Raw genomic sequence first — 24,647 nt, 5'->3', positions numbered from 1 at the left:
ATTTTTCAACACTCTCAACATTCGACTTTGAGTTTGAACGCAGCTTTCATAATGCCTGTAGGAACCATTATGTAAAGAGATACCACATGCTGGCCACTGACCCTCAGCGGCTGATGAATTCAAAGTGCTTGCCCTTGTGGTTTATAAAAGGCGACAGGATTTTAGAGATAATTGGTTCATACATGCGGCGAGACAAAAGAGAAAACAGAAGAGAGGCTTTTAGCAAATAGATGTTACAGATGTGTTCAAAATATTTACGATCGATCCTCATATTGGAATTTGTTACGCTGTCAAGGATATTTCACATCATTTAACCAACCCTCTAACACGATGAGTTACTGAGTTTGACTGAATATCCTGCTGCAGCCCGTTGTAATAGGTTTATTGTGGTTTTGAGGGAGTCAAACGGAACAAGGTGGTGGTTTGTCATAGCTTTAAGTGCACAAAGTGTGTGAGCTGTGATTACATGTAAAGTGAGGCATACTGATTTCAAATTGCTGCTTTTGGAAAGAAGGTGTTTTAGTCATTTCCATTCCAAAAAGTCTTTATTATGATTTACTTGAACTGATTTCATACTGGAATGTTCTGATGTAGGCTTATGGGAACATGACAAGTAACCCTTTCAAAGATTGTTATCGTTAAAATCAATCAATCTTTAAAAGGGACAACAGAAACATTTGTTCAGCTCCTTGACGCTGATACATGTAGTCCTTTGCTGTGATTGAAATCAGCTGTGAGGCCTGCGAGCCATCCAGATCCTCATTCAGGCGACTGACTCATACAGCAGTGGAGGTCAGTAAGGACAGGATTGTCGGACTGATGTATTCACCAAATAAATGTTTTTTCAAGCAGGAGAACAGTGCAATATTCCTTTGAAGTATAATACAAACCAGCATGACAAATCCAGCTTGTGCAATTTCTCTCAAATTATCTGGAAACATTTCCGTCCAAAGACCTTGATCAGCTCGTCATTACAGAAAATGGATCCGCATGGACCAGTCGGAATTGCAACCCAAATCACTTCCATCTTTCTGAACAAGAGCTACACTTTAAAGCTAATACACAAAAAGCAACAATTGGAAATACAGGATAGTCCAATTAGAAATGCACTCATACGGTCAGATGTACCCATACCTCCCCAAGGCTGAACAAGACGACAACATTTGAAATCCTAATGCATACCGAATTGCACGTATTGGTTATCTATCTATCTTATCATTTAGACCAAACTGTACAGTGAGAGTACATTAAGTTACAGCCAAAACCACCGCACAGAATCTCTCATCACATTCAGAAGAGCCGTGTCATTCAGAGCCTTTGGAAACACCGACTGACGGTTTAAAACCCCAAAAGCCTCATCTGTTAAACAATAGGTCACGATTCCTGCCTCTGTGCGGAAGATCGACCTTTTCAGAACAGCAGAGGCAAAGACATGATCTGTCATTGAAACGCACGGCCAAAGGGTAATCGCAGCCGTTACGTCATACATCTATTGTGCCATACATTGTCTATTTTTACACCCAAACACTTCAATTCGCTATTGTTTTTTGCCCCCCATCCAGTCTGATGAAGGCGCTGTGGTAACTGTAACTTTTATAACGTTAGAACCTTTAAACTGTAAGTCATGAAATTCATATTTCCCCTCTATTCGCCCTTCTCAAATACATTTTTTTTTTGCTTCTCCTCCTACAATTTTAGCTCAAATGTCACAAAATGTCACATGCAGAATTTCTGGGCCAGGCCGAATAAAATTGTACCTTTTGTTTTTTATGTCACAATTTGCTGTGAAAGTAGAGAGGGTGTGGCTCAACCCTCAGCGCTCATGAATGAATTGGCCTGTAACCACATTTTGTGCATATTTGCATCACTACTACAACTACTTATGCAAAAAAAAGAAGCATCAGTCGACCTGATGATAGTGCAACAACAACACTGACATTTTCTCAATAACCTCTGAACCCGGCACAATAAACACACGAAACATCTTACGGGTTTATCATCTCCGAGTGCATTTATAGTTTTACCTCTTAGATAACATGTTGAGGCCAGACTTTAAGACATAGCAGTGGTTTTAGAAATATTGTTCTTAGTGAAAGCTCATTCAATCCTAAATGAAATGGACACTAAAGTGGACGTGGACGTCGTTCTTTCAGCTGTTGTCTCCCTGTTCTTTGTTCAGAAGTCTCGCAATGGTACAAACTTTGTCAAGGATTTTAACATCTAATCTTCAGAATGGAACATTATGGCAACAAACATCTCTGCATCTTTGAAGGTGGAGAACAGCACATTGTTAAAAGCACTCACTGCTAATGATGTATGAAACAAATCTGTAGAAACACTTATAGTCTGAGTCTCTGATGCCGATCCTCCTTCCTCTCTACCCACACGTTTTCCATACACATGATCGCTCATTGGCTCCCTGCACACGCACACGCACACGCACACGCACACGCACACGCACACGCACGCACACACACAAACACACACACACCCTGCAAGCACCACGTCCTCACCTCTATCAACAGTGACAGAGACAGAGGTGAGAGCCATGTTTGCAGTCACAAAGAGGAACACACTCATCTCAACTCACTCGCACACACGCACACACGCAATCCAAATGGGATCATTAGAGCTCTCAGCACTGATGCCGCATGTGAAGCACTCGGTACAACATGAGACACTGTCGGAAGCGCCGCCGCAGCCTTCCTGCTTAGCATTGCCGTGCAAACTGTTAGAAACGTTAAAGTGGATGATTTAATGACAGATTTGATGGCATTTATAGAGATTTAGGCCTCTTTTACATCATAATATGGCCTCTTTACCTGTATAAGTTATCTGGAAATCGATGTTCTCGTGTTCTTGTTGAGATGATTTAACACGTGGCTGTGTGTTACCTTATCCAGAGGTGGCAGGTCTGACTGTTTCCTGTTCACAATGCGATGCGTGTGTGTGTTTATTGTTCCTCATCTGGGTAATGTGTCTCTTTGCAGATTTGCAGATAATTGTTAAAGGTGTAAATTGGGCCATTTTGTACCAACATCCAGACTTTAGACCATTAAAGAGGATAATTGGTCTCTTAATCATGTGCAATGCCAAATAAGCTACTTTGAAAGAGTAGTGGATGAAGTTCAAAGTAGCAAACTACATTGAACTACTTCTAAAAAAAATCCACGATTTGAAAATACATATTTGTGCTATTTCACTGGAAAAGCAAATAAGCAGACGCATTTGCAAAACAATGCTGGAGGTTTATCGAAAATCAGTATTTCAGTCTGAAAAGGAACAGCTAACGTCAACAAAAGAAGAAATTACAGACTGTGCTCAGATGGCGTGAGGCCCAAACATGACAGAGCTCCTCAATACCTGCGCTCTCCTGCTCGCTTTTGTTATTGTGCTGCGAGGCCAATTTGACACCATATGTGCCATGTTTGCAAATTTGACACCCGTCCAAAGTTTCTGAGCTGGCAATGGAAAATATTATCTTTGCTCATTTTCCTCATTGTTTCCTTGTTATATGATGTAACATTGTGATGCATGTGTTGGTTCAGACCACAGCTCCTATATTATAAGCCAAATGTACTGGAAAGAGCAATGCATGCTGGGATATGATCAGGGGAGCTGTGCTGTGCAATATGTTTTTTGAGAGTTGTGTGTGTGTGTGTGTGTGTGTGTGTGTGTGTGTGTGTGTGTGTGTGTGTGTGTGTGTGTGTGTGTGTGTGTGTGTGTGTGTGTGTGTGTGTGTGTGTGTGCGCTCATCATTGACTCCCCCTCTCATGACAGACTTTTGCCAAGCTACACTGATTGCAGCGACCTACTCCTCAGCACTGAGTAGAATGAGGCTACATAACGAATGCTTATCATTTCAAAATGCACACACACACACACACACACACACACACACACACACACACACACACACACACACACACACCCACACACATTCTATCTCACCATCAGTCACTTACACACTCACAAAAGCCCCGACACACACATTTACTCACTTCCCCCCTTTAAGGCCGTCCTTCTCTCTCCCTCTCTCTCTCTCTCTCCTCTCTCTCTCTCTCTCTCTCTCTCTCTCGCTCTCTCTCTCTCTCTCTCTCTCCCCCTCTCCCTCTCTGTCACACACACTCACACACAGACATACTCACCATCCCTAACACACTATCCAACACACTGTCTCCTTCACACATAAATCCCTCGCACATCTTAACATGCTCCAATAGCTTTCCATCTCCCTGTCCAACAACCTCCCCCCATCTCCCCCCCACCCCATTCTCTTTCAGGGTAATGTGAGGCAGCAGGCGTAGCACTGGAGGTGGGGTGGGGTGGGTGGGGTGCAGGAGACAGGGTTTGCGGGTGGTGGGGGGGTGTTGATGTATGGTGGAACTAAAGCAACCCTGCCGATCGATAATGTAAACAGGAGCGGAGAGAGGCGGTAAATAAGGCCGACTCCTGACAGAACTGTCTGCCTCAGGTGACGGAGCGAGAGGGGGGAGAGAGAGAGAGGGAGAGAGAGAGAGAGAAGGTGGGCAGTGAAGGGAATAGCAAATAGAGGATGACAAGGGGTGAAAGGAGACAGGAGAGAGAGAGAAGTGAGGATGCATGGTGAAGTGGAGACTGGAGGGATAAGAAGTACAAGTTAAGAGAGACGAACAGGAAAGCAGAATAGGGACAAGCGAGCATGAGGGAATGGACCAAATTAAAGAGAGGGACGGAGAAGTCTGAGGGACGGGGTGGACGGGAGGTAACAGAGATGGAGAGAGGGTAATGGGGTGAGGGGAGAGGTTGACAGGACTGGATGAGGTAATGGTAAAGGACAGGGTAATGGAGAGAATGATGAAGTGAGGGGAGGGATGGAGGGAAGACAAACAGAGGAGGGATCAGGACAAAGGAGAGAGGGAGGAATGTGAGTGTGAATGTGAATGAAGGAGTGATAGTACAGTTAAAGAGCGAGCAGGAGAGGAAGAAGGGAGGAGGAGGAGGCGCGGAACTGTGAGTGTGAGGGGAGAGAAAGGAGGAAAACAGATACAGTTAAGCAAGAAGGGAAATTTCGGTGTGTGTCTGTGTGTGTGTGTGTGTGTGTGCGTGTGCGTGTGTGTCTGGAGTGACATTTAGCTGATGACATGCAGATAAATGACCACCAGGTGACCCACTGTTAAACCTCACTCACTCACACACAATACACGACACACACACACACACACTCTTCTGAGTTGTGAATGTGACCACCGCTGAGTGCTCAGTTGATAAATTGGCACACACACTCTCACTCTGGGCTACTTGACTACTGGAGTAGTTCACAGGGAGCTGAGCAAACACACACATGTGGTGTGATAAATAATTAAACAGGCACACACGCACACACACACACACGCACACACAGTGCACACACACATGTTGTATTTCTTCGCCTTTATTGCAGCAGACAGCGTTTTCTCTTTATGCCTGAATGCAAAGTTGACCATCCGTGTTAATGAAGCTCTCTGTGCACATTGTTGTGTCATATATCCACGATTCCACTCGTGTGTCTCATTCACATGTTCTGATCTATTTCGCACAGCTATTTATGGCAGCAGCAGCAGCAGCAGCATCAGCAGCACACTCACACACTCACTCACACTCTGTAAATGTAAATGTGCTCCCACTCCAGCTCATCCTATAGAAAGCTCACTAAAGCCTTTACATTGTGCACTGTTGTTGTTTTTTTCCAATGCAACCACGTCGATTTTGACGAATTGCGTGCGATTGGCTGCACATTTCTGCTGCTGATGTGAAGACGGTTGACCAGCTGATTATTCTCTGTTTGATAGATAAACGCTTAAAAGATTAAATCTACATTTTAAGCGAGAAATTGAATAGTAAATATAGATGCGACTGTGGAGCTTCCAATTAGTTTCTAGACACACGCGACATATTTTCCCTTCATCAACCGAAATGCAAATGAACTAAATAAAACTATACAGTTGGAGGTTTCTGTGTCAGTGGTTGTTGTGAGTGGAGTCGTGTGGATTTTTTCACTCGACTCGCTCATCTGTGGCGTGATCTTCATCTGAGCCACAGTAATAACCAAACACACATCTGTTCAGAGGAATGATGAATAAGCCGACGCACCCTCTCCTGTCAATACTGGACGCAGCATTGAAAAAGCTGCAAGTATTGATGAAGTGGGGAGTTTAATAAGGGGAGGAAGGGTCTAAGATTCTTCCTCAGCGCTGCGAGTCCACTCAGTAGCTGTTAAACACGAGGGTCGCGTCCCTTTTTCTGGTCCGGGCCGTGAATGATGCGAGCGTATGTTCAAGATAGAAATGAAGAGAAGACGTTTGTCATGGGTTTACTCATTTTGTGGTGATTAATGCAGAAGTCCAAATGGTTCCCTGGCGTTTCGGCGTGATTTTTGATTTAAGCAGCACATTTCTGCTTTGTTATGATTAAAGGTAATAGCAGGGATTCCTACCGCGACCGTGCAGCGAAAGAATAAATTCCAATTTCATCAACAGGAATTTCAGTGTCGCCCATGAAGTTGATTGACAGGTTATGTCCGCGTCTACGAGTGCTTAGCGCCAAAGACGTTTGGAAATGATTAGAGAAGGAGGGAGTTGCGGATTGACACTTAAACTGTAGACACTGAGCTCAACATGATGGATGGGCTCGGAATCAGACGCAGTCATCAGGGTTAAGTGAGATGCTGTTACGGATTTCAGATGTTTGGCTGAATTATCCCCACGGTACCTTCAGAAAGCTCCTGTGTGCAGAGGAGCTGGAGTGATTCTACACGCACACACGCACACACTCCAATACGTCTACGTCCTGCCCTAATGTCGCCTAATGGAAACGAAAATTCCTTATCCACTGAGTGTCCAAAAATGTCAGGGATGCTTCCTCTTCACGACTTACAACAATGAGCCGCTAGACTCTCGTTAGCGATTCTCTTTATTAAATCTACACCCATCACCAGAGGCTGAGATGAAGACGGAGGAGCGGGGGAGGTTAGAGAGGAACCTTTAAGCTTTGAAACAACATAGGTCTAAAACAAGTAGGTGGAGGAGTGAAGAGCTCTGTCGTTATAAAGCGGCACTGTGATACCACCTTGGGTTTCCTGCGGTATGAAAGCAGCTTTTTAATCTCAGCGACAGGAGGATAATGGTGTCTGATAGCCCCGTCAGTGTAGGAATGACAAACGACACGTCTCTCTTTGATTGGAAGTCTTCTTTCTGTGTGGGTTTGTCCACTTAAGCTAAGTGATTTCGCTGGGACCGCACTCCCCTTCATCAGCGCACACAGTGAGATGAAGGACTGCCGTGTCATTCAGACAAGTTTCTTTCAAACCGGATCTGTGAACTCAGCTGTAAGCACTACAGACTCTGCCGCAGGCTTTCATCCACGCACTTTCTGGTCTTTGGGGGAAAATAGAGGAATCAAACTTATAGTTTTTGATAAGCTGCCATCGCAGTAAACCTCCTCTTCTCCACTTCCCTGTTTAATGACTGCAGCAGGGGTGTAGAGTCTTGCCTGCTGAAGCTGCTGGCAAACATTGTGCTCGGCGTGCTTGGTTTGACAGAACACAGAAATATTCAGCTACGGATGTTTAAAGGGAATAGAAAAACTTTCTTCCACATGCTGCCATGGAAACATACACTTTGTCTAACAGAGCGGAGAGTGGAAATAACAGGAATACACTCGACTGTGTGGAAATGACTGAATCTAATTATCAACGTGCAGTATTTAATGTGTATCTTGTCGTTCTTATGCCTTTAGATTGGTATGAAAAGGGGGAAAATAACTTGGTTACAGATTTCTGGCATGAACAAAAGAACTGAAATGAATTTCAGAAGGACGTTTAGCAGTATAGTCATGGAAAGTAGGCTGGGAGGATATTTTTGGGATTTATACTGGATAACAAAGTCATGGAGTGTATCCAGTCCAGAGCCTCCTGCCAGTATAAATATCCAAGCCTCAACACATTTGGCTGGAGGTTTCTTTGTTTTGCTGTCAGATCTTGGGTGTGCTTCACTTTCTCTCTCTCTATATATATTTAAAGCAACAAACAATACCGTCCAATTCAGTTTAGCCCTTTTCTAATGCGATGCAATGCGATGTGACACTTTACTGTCAACACGCTGGCTCAAAAAGGGGATTTATCAAAATGTAAAAAGTTCTGTTCTTACCACTGTAATTTTCTTTTGGGGAAGTTGAAGCGGTCCTCATGTTCAGTGTGGGTGAATCGTGCTGTAATGTGCTTTAATTGCATCGCCAGTTGTGCTAAACACACTTTCACACATCAAGCAATTTCTGCCTCCAAGTCTCCTGTAATTTGTATTTGTGTGTGTGTCTTTATGTGTGTGTGTGTGTGTTTGTGTGCGAGAAAAGGTGCAATCAGGATTCCATGCCAAATTTAACTTACGACAAAAGTTTTTGGATCGTTGTAACTGCTTAGTGAACTTTTAAGACAGAACAGCGACACTTTTGACCCTTTTGCATTAAAATTCAATGTGTGCCCAGATGCACAAATATGCAGATATAAACATATAGATGTAAAGGAATGCAAGTTAATTTGAGGTGTAAATCCATGCTGAGTGTTGATAAACTCATTTTGAATCAGGAGACGCAACTTGCTATAAATGGACACCTGGAGCTGGAACACAGACGGTTAAAAGTTATTTTCTAAAAAAATTGGACGAAGCTCAACCGTGGGTTTCCAATCACCACACAGGCAGGCACAATTTTTAACCATCACGTTTAATCCAATATCACGTGTGCTGTATTCTTGGGTTGGATTTAAGTCATTAAGACAGTAAAGATCACTCATGATCAATAGGAAAGGCTCGACAAATCTTTCTGTGCTGTGCTGAATTATTTTCCTGACTGATGCTGGTGTTGTTTTTGATGTATGTTAAGCAGACATACTGTATATATCAAGGAGAATGTGCGTGCGGCGTGACGCTTGTCACACAGGGATCAGAATTCTTCCAGCCCTTCTGAGTGCTGAGACGATTTGACAGGAGATGGCTTGAGTGCGGCGCTTTGATGTGACTCGGCGTAAATGAAAGGGTTTTCTTTCCGCCACGTCCACTTCCTTTGTTATCAAGAACAAAGTCGAATCATTTTTTTGGCAACCTGAGTTTTTTCTGCTCCAGCGTCTGGGCCTAATGAGCAGATCCTGGATTAGTACCCAAATACCCTCCGTTGTTCGCGGTTTGCTGGCAGGATTTCCATCTCACGACACGTTTAATGGATGCGCAAACACGTTTCATGCTTTCAGGAAGGATTTCTGTTTTTGAAATAATATCAGCAGATCCCATCTAAAGACTCAAACACTGTGTTTACATCTCTCCCCCTAATGGCCGCGGCGACTCATCAGATCACTTCTTCTGCTCTTCTCCTGCTTCTGTGGAGGAAACACAGGCTGCGTCTTGTTACCTGTGCCTCTAAGATGGTGTGTGTGTGTGTGTGTGTGTGTGTGTCAGCGCTTTCTTATCTGAATACTCTAATTTGGCCTGTGAAATACTTCCTCTTTTTATTTCTCACACCTTTATTTCAAGAAGCTTCAACCTTCCCTTTCATGAAAACGTTGATTGAGGATATTTCATGGACTTTTCTTTGTCCGACCAGTTAACACGCTCTTACAGCTTTTCGTGAAAATATGCTCCATTAAATGTCGTGTTGAGAGCAAGCTTTTCTTCAGTGTGTGTGTTTGTTTGGGATAGAAGCCAAGCTAAGTCGCATGGCAGTATTAATTCTCACAGAGCTTCAGAGTGTGTGGCCTCGTCAGCCATAAACAGTCCAAGCTGTTTGTGTTTCCTCACCTGCTTTGTAATGTTTCCTCTTCCTTTGTCTCTCTCTCTCTCTCTCTCTCTCTCTCTCTCTCTCTCTCTCCCTTACTCTTCCCTTAAATCCCTTGCCTCTCTCATTCTTCCCTCCTCTCCCCCTCCTCTCTCTCTCTCTCTCTCTCTCTCTCTCTCTCTCTCTCTCTCTCTCTCTCCCCTCTCTCTCTCTCTCTCCCTCTCCTTTTTATTCTGTTCCATTCAGCTCAATTGACGTAAACTTAATTTAATAAAGTTGTCCGCCTTCATCAGAGACCTGACGACAACAGAAGCGTTCATTACTTTGACAAAGAACCCGAAAGAATACTCAGTACATATTGATTTTGTGCTCTGGCAGCACCATGATAAGAATAAAAAATACCAAACATGTTTTGTTGACACAGTAAATATGGGAAATTGTTTCAAACTCTCAGACACTTCTCTGCGTCTGTCGTCGCTGTCCGTGGTGCTGAACATCACGGCAGTAGTCAACAGTGTCTCCGGCTGTTTCAAGCGTATCGACAATATGTTTGGCAGCTACGAGAGTTCTCTGAGCTATATTTATGATTTCAAGACTTGATATCAAAACCGACAGCAAACTATTTTAAACCTGCAGCTCTGAGCTTCACAGCAATATGTTAATATTTCGTCAAAAAAGTAAGTCTCAGTGTGGAGCCCGGGATAATGTAAAGCCCTCATACTCTGAATTCTACCTGATAAAACATACATACATACACACATCCAGCCAAAGCCTAGTTTTATTTCCATTGTTTGGGGCTGATCAAGGTCGTTTTTGGAGCCCCTGGAGCGTCATTTGTTTACATTACGTTATGCAGAATGATGATGGTGCTTTCATTATGGTAAAAAAAACAACTTTACTTATGACATGCTATGTTAGATGCACAGCTTTGTGAATGCTTAAGTTTTGTTTTTCATGCAGTTTTGTCGCCTCACCCCTGGTTTTGTCTAAATCTCTTAATCTCTCTTTAAAATGTCTTAATCACACACAAGACGGCCATGGCGTGGTTTGTTTACATGGCAAAGCAACTTGACCCACAAATTCAAAAAGAATACAGCGACAGAAGAGCCAATCTGACATACAGTACCTGTTACACTTATATGTTAATATGAAGATAATAGTAAGAAGTTAAATAGTAAGAAGTTACATAGTGGGACTCAAAGACTGGGAGAATATTACTGAGAATGTTAAACTGTCTCTCTGTCTCTCTCTTTGTGTATTTGTGTGCAGATGTGGTCCACACAGTTGGGCCCATAGTGACGGGAGGTGTCGGAGAGAAGGAGAGGAAAGCTCTGAGGTCATGCTACAGGAGAAGTCTGGAGGTGGCCACCCGAAATGCAGCACGCTCAGTGGTGAGAGCAGAGGGATGATGGAGGAGAGGAGATGATTACAGGACACACATAACGGAAGGAGGGAGGAAGGAAGGAAGGAAGGATGGAAAAACAATGAGTGCAGGACTCCGTAAGATTGCGACAGGGCTGACAGGAGAGTGGTAGACAGAAAGGAAGAAATAAAGTAAGCAGCATAGTCGGGAACATGGGACGGAAATGAGGAAGGAAGGACAACAGGAGTGGGGGGGAGGAGAAAGAACATTGTAGTCAGCAGGATCTTATAGTTCTCAAAGACATGTCCGTGTCCTTGCTTATCTCCTGCTTTTCAAGGAAGAAGAAAATAAAGAAACCCCAGCTAAGCCGGGAAGAAATCTTATTACAACGTGACTTTTCCCAAGAAAGGAGCGCAGCCAGACAGCTCGAAGGAGATGAAGGACAGAGGCGAGGGGAACTGGAGGCAGGAGTGATGAGATGTAAAAAGGTTTTGTGAAACAGGCAAGGCGGGAGGCTTCGCGGCAGAACGAGGTGTTCAAGCGAAAGAAACGAGAAAAGAACATAGAAAAATCTGTCTAGTAGAGGCTCAGACGTGAGCGGCCTGTGTTGAATGTGGAAGCAATTTAAATCAACACTGAGCGCACAAGAAAGACTGGTAGCCTCATTTGACTCTGACCACCTGTGTGTGTGTGGGGTTGTGTGGGTGTGTGTGTGTGAGCTGATCAGGCAAACTTGTCAACATCTTGCTGCGGCATCGTTCATCCAACCTGCTGAACTCTGACACAGCCATTTAATGAAGCCACAGAGCAACAGAGGACGCACTGCGGGCATCCAGCACACGCTCTTAGTTAGCGCCGGACTCTTCGTCAATCCTTTCAAGGCCTCGCCAATGAAGGACAAGCGACGATTTGGCCTTTTAATAGATGTAAAGAGGACTAAGAAGCTGTAAGGGGACAAGAGGAAGTCTTTGTGGACTGAAAGACTGCAGCAGAAACAATCAGGAGAAAACATCCACAGGCTTCTGCCGAGGAGTGTGATTTCTCTGTATTACGTGTGTGCTTGTGTGTGTGTGTGTGTGTGTGTGTGTGTGTGTGTGTGTGTTTGATGAAAGATAAAAGCAGGCTGTTATGCGATCAACAACAAACTGAATCCATTTTGTTTGTCGTCTGTATCCGCAGGCTTTCCCTTGCATCTCCACTGGAATCTACGGTCAGTAGTTTGTGTTTATGTGTGCAGCTCCTCCTAATACCCACAACAAATGACTGACATTTTCCTCTGAGTAATGTGTGTGTGTCTGTGTGTGTGTGTAAGTTCTTACAGGGATTTGCAGAACAAAGCGTCCAGTTTGTCATGATGTTCTTAGCTGTCCTTCAAATGTTTATTGCTCAATGTTTTACTAAGAAACGACAACAACAGCAACGTTACGTCCATGTGTCTCTGTATATGGTGAGGTCATCACGTGTGTGTTTCCAATATCGTTGTTTGTCTGTTTAACCAACCAGGATGCTGAGCCTCTCTGTGCCACTTGTCACATTATCTCCCACTGTCCAGGGGTGGTCCCGGATTAAGGCCTGTGGATTTGGACTGGCAGATTAAGATAGATTAGGCCGGTCGTCATGTCAGATTGTCTGTAATCCCTCTTCACACTGGCAGGACAGCGAGTTAAACACACTGCTTAAACACTCACAGTCCTGCTTTTGCAACGCGTCCCACTGTGAGGATGGTGGAAAAGGTTGAAAGCTTTGATCGGTGTGTTATCGGTGTTTTCTTCACTGCTTCTGCCGCCCGATTCAGGCGCCACATCCTTCAAAAGCCGTATTTCAAGGCCGATAACGTCATAAAAGCCAGACAATACCGGTGACGGATCAAAGTCTCTTTCAAACGCTGTCGTTTTTGACAAAAGTTTGAAGGACACAGCTGGCGTGTCCTCTGTGGCGCTCTGGATCCCGATGCTTCAAAGTGCTTTCAAGGTGGTTTTGTCAACTTGAAAAGTCGAGACATATTAAAAATGAAATATTAACATGTTAGATAATCATTCGCCATGTACGTCACTTTGACTGATGTCACCATGGAAACAATGGAAATGAAGAATGAATCGTACTGTTTTTATCCTTGGTTTAGCATTTTTTGTCTCGCTGTCTAACTGTAGTATGACGTCATAACTCCCATAATTCTACAGAAAATGCAGCGAGGTGATGTCACTCAACCCCCCAAACAAGCTCCTGAGTTTTGAACCAACTGAGTCTAAATATAAAGAAATACATAGAAAGTTCCAAATTTTTTTTTGCTACATCGGGTTTTTTAGATGTTTCCTTCTTTTGTTTGTCTCCATCAGGTGAGTTACGGTTTAGCTCATATTAGTTCTTGTTTACGTTCCTCGATTCCTCCTTTTGAACGACTGTTAAGAAAATTCTTCTCTTCAGGCACGGAGACTTCGGAACACTTGGGTTGAGAATTTATTGCTGCAGCAAAAGTCAAGTCAGTTACAATGTGTGGTCATTGCCGTCTGGGTTGACTGAGTTTTCAACAGCATAGTAGTATTTGTACATGGTCGCCTCCCCTGCGCGTGCCAGGACTCCTGCAAGATGTTTACTGGCGATTCAGCAGGACTTTGTATCTGTCATTCACAGTCTTGATCAGTTTGTCCATATCAACAGGAAACATCTTGGTGCACACAGTCTCAGTCAACCATACGATTGTCAATATCAACAGGAAACATCTTGGTGCACACTGTCTGAGTCAATCATAAGACTGACTCTAGTCAGACTGCTTGTTTCCTCCTCACTGGACTTCACCATGCTCTTATCCCACAGTATAACTCAATCAACACTTTTCTAACAACGACGCAGCCTTGTTTTTTTTTAACTGTGCGTCCACGGTTTTCTCGCATCTTCTGTCATTATCTTTTCTAGTTTGTTTACCTCTTCTATCGTTTGTGTTGTGTACATGCTGCCACTTACTGGGTTGGAGTAGCTATGGCAACACTTCCTCCTACGTCACTAAAAGTAGACGGCCTGCGTCACAAAAACACCATGGTTAATGTGTGTTAGATTTAGATAAATAAAAACAAAAAAACAAGACTAGATAAAGATTATCACTTTCATAATAATTAAACTCTTACTGTAAACTCCGGCAGTCACTGCGTTTTCCCAAGTTTACCGCTGATATTTACACTTTGTTAGCCGTTAGAGGGCAAATTTTATCATCGGGAAGGTCATAAACATGGACATTTTTCACTTTACGAGTTAACGAGGAGTGCCCGAATGCACCATTAGTTTCGGTCTCTGTGAGGTCGGGACCATCTGACGTGGGGAGGAGGAGCAGGTTCAGCCGAGCCCTCAGGTCCTCTGAAGGACACCACCTTCATGAGCTGCAAACCTCCCAGGGATCAATTCCCCGCATTGGAATGCGGTTGTCCGTCTCTTTCTAGTCTGGAGTGTTTGGTAGCAGTGATGAAACCGGAACAGGAAATGGTAAATACAGCATCTTTACCTGGTAGCACAGAAGCTTTAACACCCAGTATCGGGTTCAGATAGACGTTTTGATGGAGCTCTGTGCGGTGGGCGAGGTGGCAGCTCCTCTCCAGAGCGGCCTTGTCATGTGGCAGTGTTAATGAGCAAACACAAAAGAGGCACTTGAGAGGGCAGGGCAGCCTGGGTTTCACACCAAAGCTTTATCCCTTTGTTGTCACCGTCACAATATATGGAATAATCTCTGTGTAATCACCTTGTGTATATGTTTGCAATTTGAACACATGATGGATTTTTACTGCCTTCGCCTTTTCCAGCAGTGGGGGTAATTTTCCAGCAGTGAGAGGCCTCTGCTGCAGAATAAACACAGACGAGGCGCTGTAGTCCTCCTCCATCTGTCTCCTTATAACCAACCAGTGTGTTGTTTCTGTATCACACACAGAGGAAACGCAACAGCAAGCGTCAGTGTAGTGGAAAGAAGAACAGATACCTGTCCGCCAAAAAAACACAACAACAACAACAACAGCCCAGACACACACGGACCCAAGTCAAACACACAGAACTGTCACTGCACCTGTTCCTGCTAAGTGCGTGTGTGTGTGTTGACTGTGTCTGTGTGTGTTTATGTACGCAGGATATCCGCCTGAACAGGCCGTGCACGAAGCCTTAGCAACTGTGAGGGAGTATCTGGATGAACACCATGAGAAGGTGCGTGTGTGTGTGTGCGCGCGTGTGTGTGTGTGCGCGCGTGTGTGTGCGTGTGTGTGCGTGTGTGTCTGCATGATTGGCAATTTTTCCTTTCTATTTCCTCCAGGTATTATTCCTTTCACAGCTGTTGTTTTTGTTTTCTGGTGAGAGCGAGGCAAAGACTGTGCAGAGACAATACACTTGCACGGGTGCGCACACACAGTGGCACACACACGGGCGCGTACACACATATATTTAAACACACACTCCCAATTTCTGGCTCACATGCTTATGGCCAAAGCTGCGTTTTAATTGGCTCCTTGTGGGACTGAACACAACAAACACATGCATGTACAGACGCACAAACACACAGGCACACACACACACACACATACACACACACACACACACTTTCTCTCCGGAGAGACGGAAAGCTGAGAAAAGGCAAAATGATGGAATAGATGACTGGAGGGGAGGGAAGAGACAGAGGGCAGAGGGTGGTGATGGGAGTTGGGATTGGAACAAAGAGGAAACTTTCCAAGTGAGCCGCTTGCATGCTATCAAATTTCCTCCCCTCTTTCTCCTTTACTGTCTCTCTCTCTCTCTCTCTCTCTCTCTCTCTCTCTCTCTCTCTCTCTCTCTCTCTCTCCCTCTCCGTCACCACCGCGCTATATCACCTCCCAGAGAGGGTGTTGACGAAGTTATTGTTAGCGCCGACGTCTCCAGAGTCTCTGTGGCAATACCAGCCGCCTGATGCCGTCAGCCACACCAGGCCCGCGTTAAACATTACACATCCTCCCGTGGAGGACGACAACCAGCCGCCCCTCAACAGCAGGTCAACCAGTGACCCCGGGGTATTCACGGCCTGCCTCGGAATAGTTCCTCCGTGTGTGTTTTGGGAAGGAAAAAAAGGTTAATTGTGCGCAACAAGGTGGTGTGGTGGAGTTGATTTGCATATATATACGGTAAAGACACAGGCACGCACGCACACACACATCGCTGTGGCTTATTCTCTGCTCACACCCCTGAGTCTCACTTTTTTCCACCCTCCTCTGTTGCGCAGGAGTGCTGTAACTTAGAACGTCAAACTGAAAATTAGCGCAGTAGGATGCAGCACTGCACAAGGCAATTTAGCAACATTCCACATCAAGTGCAATGATTAAAATATGAATCAATTATGAGTAAAACACCAACAAAAGTGCCAGAACATGCTGTGAGAAAACTAACAAGCAAGACCCCAAGTGCCTCAAGCGTTTCACAGGATTGTTTTGATACTGACTCACACATTAAACTCAGGCTGAAACCGATGTGTTGTGATTGGAAGAGAAGTAAATCCTTTTTATTCTCAATTAAAGATTGTACATGTTGGACCTAATGTGGAAACACTCTGCCTGTATCACTACAGCTCTGTCTCTGTGTGTGTTCGTGTTTGTTTGTTTGTTTGTTTGTGTTTGTTTGTGTGTGTGTGTGTGTGTGTGTGTGTGTGTGTCTCCTGCCTGTTACAGGCAAAGTGTTTCCCTTACAGAAAGCCCAGTCGGACAACACATTTGCTTTAATTTGAATGCCTAAGTTGTAATATGGCACAAGTGACAGCAGCCCAAGTGGAGGTTAGAGATTCAAGCTGTAGCCCAGGGGATGGAGTCATTACCACATATTTCCATATCTTCCCTTTTAGCCTCCATTCAGATTGCGGATAGTAATCGCAATTGTGCGTAAGCCAGGACTGAAAAACACGGGCTGCAGGCGAGCAAGCTGGTGAGGAGACCCATATTCCCTCACCAAGCAGAGACGGGGAGAGTACACAGTCTGGCTATGATTTGCTCCACCACACCCCAAAAACAAGAATCAAAGCTTTTGGTAGAAGCATTAGCTGAAACCTCAGACTTCAGGCCACTGTGGAAATAATGTTTAATAAGTGAACGTCTGCAGGCTCAGAAGATACAGCAGAGTTTATCCCTGGGAGCAACTTTTACTGTGCAAACTTTAATCATCCGGCTGCAGACGGCACACTGCATGTGCAGATACACAACATAATATAAACATTATAGACTGCACAGACAGGATATAAAGAACAGCAGGACAGAGCATAAAGATTGTTTATTGTCATAAAATAGCTGCACTCACTTGGTCAGTGTCTTAATATTATTCAAAAGCTATTATGTTTATAGCTCTCTCTGTGTGTGTGTGTGTCTGTCTGTCTGTGTGAGGCAGTGGGCAGAACTTGGTGCCGTAAGTGCGACTGAGCCGACTAGTGTCCCTCACAGAGTAATGAGAGAAACCAGGGCCTTGTGCCAAACACACACTCACCCACCCACACACACACACACACACACACACACACACTGTTAATGATACTCTCAGGGTCGTGTACAAAACACACACTGTTGCTCTGCTTGAGCATATACACACATCCCCTTTGACACACACGGTATATCCTAAGCACCAGATCGCAGCCTTGAGTGTGTAAGTGCTGAGCGGCGCGTTGGTCATAATAGGGAGCTAATAGTGGAGTAATGGACTGATGCATTAGCTGCATTCTCCTAAAATCAACCCCCGACAATGGCACTCAATGTCACACACACGCTTACATTGTTCTCCTCTGCAATGGAATTCACTGTTATTGCCCAGGCTTGTAGTAAAGGTCACGGTGTGTGTGTGTGTGTGTGTGTGTGTGTGTGTGTGTGTGTGTGTGTGTGTGTGTGTTTCAGTTGGACAGAGTCATCTTCTGTGTGTTCTTGCCGACGGATAAAGAGCTCTATCTGCAGAACCTCCCGCTCTACTTCCCCGGTGGTGAGTGTTAGATACACTTGCGCATACACACACACACACACACACACACACACACACTAGGTTTATGGTACTGCGTCATGCACCCATGAATATACAGTACAAGGCCGTCATAAACATTAACAGGCACAGTGTGTATATGGAACACTTTAATGTTTTCATGCATCCTGCAGTGCTTTAATAACATATTTATCACCCAACACACACTTGAAACACTTACTTCACCAGGTAATCTGCATTATTCATGTGCAAAAGTACATCAGGTTCGAATGAAGGGATACTTATATATACGTACACACAACAAGTGTATTTTCTTATCCATAGCTGACAGCCTGCAAATCTGTAAAAGTCCAAATTGTTTTCTTTTCTTTTTGTTGTGTAATCTGCACGTCCTTCTCCCATACACACATTTCATGGATTGATGATAAGTTACTGTGTATTTATGAGTCTCTGGAATATATACTGTATACTTGTGTTATATGTATGGAAGCATTTAGAACATCACAGCGCTGAAGACAGTGCAGATACGTGCCAAGAGAAACAGTGAGGATGTAATTGATATTCAGTATAGAAAGTGACTTTTCCTGTGCTGTTATGCAAACATTCAAAGGTCAACGCTTCTATAAAAAGACGACTATGAAGAGTGAAGGTGTGTGTGTGTGTGTGTGTGTGTGTGTGTGTGTGCGTGCGTGCGTGCGTGCCATGCCTGAAAAACTGCTTTGGTAAAGTTGGCATTTCGCTGACTTAATCAATCCTCCATGTTTCCCTCATCATCTCTGTGCCCGCCCCCTTTTAGCCTGCTGACCAATGACAGCAGGGTATTGATGTCCAGGTAACCAGCATGGTGTGTGTGTGTGTGTGTGTGTGTGTGTGTCGGCCGTGTACGGTCTCCCACAACGACAGTGACGTCTTCACCGAGTCTGTTTGGAGTTGAGCTGGTTAACCCCGGTGTGAAGCCAAATACTAGAGTGTGCGAGTGTGTGTGTGTCCTTGCAGCCTGCACGTGTGTGTTAGGGGGAATAAATTCTCTGTATTTGCACCTGAGTTGTGCCTCCTGCAAAACCGTCCACTGTACGCGATCATACCCTCTGTGTGAAGCCAGAGGACAATAAGCGGGAGACAGAATGACACGGACAGAGACGCATCATCAACTTGTCATCCCTCTGCATCAGTTTACACGCGTGTCCTTGAAGCAGTCGCACTGCAAGATTGTGGCACTGTCAGACTTTTGTTACACGTTCCGGTCACAAGAGCGCTAAAATGGTCGTCAGTGCACACGTCTGCTTCTGCCATGTCATTTTGATTTGACGACCGAAGAGATTTCCTCTTCGCTCAAACAGCGGCTGAGCGCCAAGCAACCGGTTTACATCTGCCTGTGTGTTCACACAGAGAAGAGGTTCATAAGTTCCTTTTCCCCAACGGATCAAAGGGAGAATGCGGCATCATTATAAACCGATGCATATGATTAACTAAAGTTTAGCCAAATTTATGTTGGCTTGAGCTCTGACATGACGACTTCTCCCATTTGTTTTGATTATACTTGTGATTGATCGTGTTATAATGCCAGGCAGCCTGGGCTTCTAAACATGATCAGTCATTCATTCAATTATTCAAATTAAGCATTGGTACTACAACCGGAGCCTTAACCTCTAATGTCCTGCCTCACCAGCGCTATAAATCAAACTCACCTCTCGCCTCCAACATGTTTACAGAAGGAGGTCTGTGCCCGTGCGACTGGAACTCAAACCTCTCACCCCTCACCTCTGTTTTCACTCATTAAACTGAGCAACGGCCGTCCAGCAGGACAATCGGAATGTTCCGGAGAGGAATCATACAGGATATATTTTCACCTTGCCGAGGTGTTTGTAGGTCTTTTGTTCATTTGTTTAAACCCCTTACATTTACCACAGTCACTCAGACTTTTCTTATCGCCGCTCCCACATTCTTTCTCGGCGCCAGGCAAAACATTATGTGAAAAATTGACCCAAACAAACAATACGATGGCAGAGAGGGTAGAGAGGAGAGAAGCTCGGCGTAGCGGCGCGGCCGACAGCGAGCCCGGCGCAGGACGTGCTCGCCTCTATTTCAAATCAAAGGAGAAATTTCACACTCTCCAGTGGAAATAAATTCAAATCAGCCAGCAGGGAAATGAGTCTCAGTGTGGATATAGAACCCAGAATAACAATATGCATTCTGTTTAACAGATCAAGACATATAATGTGTTTGGAGTTTCCTACCTTTAAAGTGATACAAAATGTAATACTTTTTGGTGAAATTACATCCAGACTCGGTCGCTGATATTGTGTTTTTTGGAAGTTGGAGCATTGTTAGAGATATTTGCGAGGCTTTTAAATGGACCCGAAGGGGAACGCAGTGCTATTTGTTCAACGACGCAAAGAAAGAGGTTATGCACACAATAATAAAAGCTCAACATTTCTTCTGGACTCCCTAAAGACTCTGTAAAGCAAATATTTTTCCTTATAGCGCCTTGCAAGACTAATATTTAAGAGTTAAATGACTTCCTGTGTTATCGGTGAACATATTTCTCTCTAAATTGTCTTGTCTCTGTGGTTCTGTACGTGTCAATTCTACACCCTACAGATCTACAGACTAGGCAAGTGACAGCAAATATCCCCAAAACTATTCTGACTTGACCTGGAAATCATTAAATCATGTAAAATTGCTGCAAATATGAACGTTGAACCTTTTTCTATAATGTGTAGAGCTTCACTATTCATAACCATCATGCACTTTACATGCTGTACACCAGTGTGACATCTTGGTTGTGTGTTTAAATTGAAATATCCCAACGTGTGTTAATTATCAGTAAAATTGATATACACACATACCCTCAGTTGATTAGTCAATTTACTTAGATTTCATTGTGCTCTAAAGCAGAGAATTGTTGTTTTGACGGATACACTTAACTGTGCCAATAGAGGAATCATAACGCGTGTGTATTAATGATGTAGCAGCTCATTAATGTGCTCATGTTCACTGGCTTTTACCTGGGACCCCTTCACAAGAATGCATCGGCAATGGGATACCAGAGTGTTAATTAACGCAACGGAATCTTTGTGAATGAGCTTCAGATATCATCACGCCCCATTTAACATGGCGCAGTGTAGTCAGGGTACATTCTGATGGGTTATAAATACTTTGTGATTAATCTAATTACACTGTGGTTCAAACAGTCCAGCTTCATCTCATCTTCCGTTCAAAGCTGCACCACCTTCACCTTTGTCTCCTGCCCATCCTGCGGCTTTAATAGGCGGTCCGCTGTTTTTCGCGACGCCACAGGCGGATTGCTGGATTCTGGTGCTTTCATATGTTCAGATTTGATTGGTTAGCTGAATCAGAAGCGCAGGTGAGAGTCTCTTGAACTGATTCATGCTTGTTCACGGGATGTTTCTCCTCTGACGGATGTGCAGCAGAATTTCTGGCAGTGTTTGGCTAGAAGTTGGAGCCGGAGCTGTGTGTTGCTGCAGGCAGGCCTCCAACTCTCCCCTATAAACCTTAGGTGTCTCCGGTACCTGGCACTGCCCGTACCGGCTGTGTGTGTGGGTTTTTGCATTTGTGTGTCAAAAGCTGTGTTAGACTTTAAGTGAGTAATCCTCGCTAACAGATCCCTCTGCAGCAACCAGACCAACTAAAAGCCAACATTCTATTAACTGCTGTGTAACTGAAATGAAAGGATTTGTGTTTTTCTCTCCCACAGAGGTGACTGTCAGGAGCAAACTCTGAGCCGGGGGGATTTGTTTTGCTGTGGATGCACCAGCATTCTAAGGCGGATGCGATTCCTCCTCTTCTTCGCTCTCCTTCATCTGGAATACAGCTCCTAAGTGGATGATGATGGATGATTATTTGATTGCACTCTGTCTATATCTGCCTGCTATCCCAGATGCTTTTGATTAGGATTTCCTCCACTCTCAGTCCAGGTTTAGAGCGTGAAAGCCTAACTGTGCTTTGATCTTGGCCATTCTTGTATAAATGGACTGAAGCTTAACCTGCACTCTAAGCCTCTTTGTTTGTTAATCACTGGCAGCTTTCACTCAAGCTTGTACACCCTGATGAGTAATTTGTCCTGCTGTGTGAACACTGGGGCGCCAGTGTGTATGTGTCTTATTAAAACCAATCACACAAGCTCCTAGTGTGCTGGAATTGATTATTTCCCAAGATGCAGTGCGGCTCAGCGAGTCAGCTGACGTGAATATTTGTTATTTTTGCTTTTATGATGGGTTCATTTTTAGCAGCGATCATCTCTCCTCCTGCTTCCCATTTTCCTTTATTTGCTTTATCTCTTCCATTCCAATCCCTTCTTCTACGCCGGCTGCCTGATGTCACGACGCACCATATGTGTATTTACGCAAACACCAGCATGCATCTCCCTCCAGCGCATCTGTACGAGCTTTTAATTGTTTGTAGCAGGATGCCGTCGTCACGTTGTGCCGGGGTGCAGGCGGTGATTTGTGTGAAGTGAAATGAGTGTTTAGCGAGCCACTGTCCCGCCCCGCGACTTTCATCTGTCAACAACCATCTTTATTGATTCCGAGCAATCTGCCACAGTCGTGCAGACGCAAAGTGGGGTGGGGGAGGAAGAGGAGGAGGAGGAGGAGGGTGGTGATTCTAAAAAAGAATATCAACATGAAATCAAGAGAAAGACCCCCTACCCTCCCCTCGCCCCCCTTTCTCTAAAAGCTTCATCTGTCACAGAGGGGGCTCTTCTTTCCTCTCTCAAGCGCTTTGATTCTCTCTCGCTCGCTCTCTCTCTCTCTGGGCCTCTGTTTCTTCTCCTTCCTCTTCCTCCTCCTCTCTCTGTCTCTCTCTGTCTCACTCTGTCAGGGCGGGCGCAAAAAAACGAGCAGATGGAGGACAGAGAAATGGAGAGAAAGACAGAGAGGGAGAGAGGAAACGGAGATAAGATGAAGGGAAGAGAGGTCGCAGAGAGGAGCTGGCAGGGGGAATCAGATGGAGGGATGGATTGGTGGAGGGAAAGAGGGAGCGGAGAGCCCGGTGATCACCACTAAAGGTTTTTCTTTCTTTTTTTTTTAAATAAGCTGCAGGTTGTTTAGCTTCTATGAATAATGGGAGAGAAGGAGAGAGAGAGAGAGAGAGGAATGTGCGGATGAAAAGACAGACTCATTATCTTCTGGCCAATTTTCATCACTGTCCTGTCACTAATCTCTCTCTCTCTCTCTCTCTCTCTCTCCCTCTCTCCCTCTCCCAGTTCACACCTCTGTTTGCGATGACAGATGAAGACCAATTACGATTAACTGTTTCAGTAAGTTGAAGGCCGACTCCCTTCCACCTTCCAGAACATACACTCATAATCCTGTCGGCCCTGGAAACTACCTCTTGCTCACGACCAATTGTGTGTGTATGTGTGTGTGTGTGGCATATATACAGATATGTGTACACTATATGTTCTGTATGTCACTACCTTCAGTATTTGACACCTTATATGGGAAGAGCTGTGTGTTGATGTGTGTGTTCTTGTCCATTTGGTGTTGATGATGTGGAAGAGTTCCGTCTCAATATTACAATTACAAATGACTGATAGAAATAGTTTGATTGTTGCACGTTATTCTCAAAGAAAGACGTAGTTAAAACAGATTCAACATTATTCCCATTTAATTAGAATAACAGCTTAATGTATTACTGAGCAAAGCCCAATTATGGAGGTTTAGCTGTTTTGGTTTGCTCAGAGGTCAATGTGGTTTAAGAAGTGTGAATGTTTTGACCTGCTCACTCGCTGAGAGCTGTTTTGATTAACTGAAGGTGTAAATCCAACATGAAAAAAAATACAGATTCCAGCCTTTATTGCTTAAATAACGACAAAGAAATGAAAGAAAATACAAATCAGCATTCAGGCGTGTGTGTGTGATCTGTAGGTTTAATCCCATTCCTGCAGAAAGGCCCGACAAGGCTGTGGGCTGCTGATGTTGTCGTTTAGGACCGACTGTGTTTAAGATGTTGCCGACAACAGATCTCAGCCTTTACGCTGTAATAAACAACTAAATATCTCCAAGCTGCAACGCCTCTCTGCCCGAGCAGCGTGGGATGTAAAAAAATAAAGCACCAAATCAGCGCTCAAGAGCACTACAGCGGCTACAATAATTCAGACCTAATGTATGTGAAGGTAGAGTTTCTATAGGTATGTAGAGCAGTCACAAAAACTCGCCTACTTTTCCTCCGGAGTTCCAAACCTCAGCGGTGACGTTAATGAAAAAATTCCGCCTTTATGCACAGGTGGTATAAAGTTATAGCAGTAATGTTGCAGACAGTAAAACATAAAAGTGTGTGTTACTCTTTGTGCTGATGTCTATCAAACCAATTATAGCAAAGTTAAATTAGCTCGGGTTTTGCTTAAGTCAGATCTCATGGAAGCAATACAAGGAACCCCGGTGAGGAGTTATTGTTTGTTATCTGTGTGAACGTGCACGTGTGGGTGCGTGCGTGTGTGTGTGCGTGTGTGTGTAATCAGTATGCATTAGTGAAATGTCTCAAAGCCTTTCAAAGTGTTTCTCATTTGAGAAGATTGTGAGTCTGCGGCGGGGCG

The 24,647-nt window shown here is 44.4% G+C and overlaps 1 protein-coding gene across 1 annotated transcript in view; it reads left to right on the top strand.

The window, feature by feature from the left end:
- The window catches only part of macrod1 (mono-ADP ribosylhydrolase 1), an 88,759-nt gene extending 66,526 nt beyond the window's left edge, over positions 1-22,233 (top strand). The window contains exons 6-10 of the mRNA XM_076159596.1: positions 11,050-11,171; positions 12,323-12,353; positions 15,249-15,322; positions 18,010-18,091; positions 21,807-22,233. Of these exons, the coding sequence (XP_076015711.1) occupies positions 11,050-11,171; positions 12,323-12,353; positions 15,249-15,322; positions 18,010-18,091; positions 21,807-21,832 (335 nt within the window). The 3' untranslated portion in view covers positions 21,833-22,233. The remainder of the gene's footprint in view (positions 1-11,049; positions 11,172-12,322; positions 12,354-15,248; positions 15,323-18,009; positions 18,092-21,806) is intronic.
- Positions 22,234-24,647: the final 2,414 nt, after the last annotated feature.

This window comes from Genypterus blacodes, unplaced genomic scaffold (genome assembly GCF_046128005.1).
Source record: "Genypterus blacodes isolate CSIRO-AG114 ecotype Tasmania unplaced genomic scaffold, CSIRO-AGI_Gbla_v1 ptg000098l_1, whole genome shotgun sequence".
NCBI lineage: Eukaryota > Metazoa > Chordata > Actinopteri > Ophidiiformes > Ophidiidae > Genypterus > Genypterus blacodes.
The sequence above is the reverse complement of the archived record's forward strand: the minus strand, read 5'-3'. Positions and strand labels throughout refer to the sequence as shown.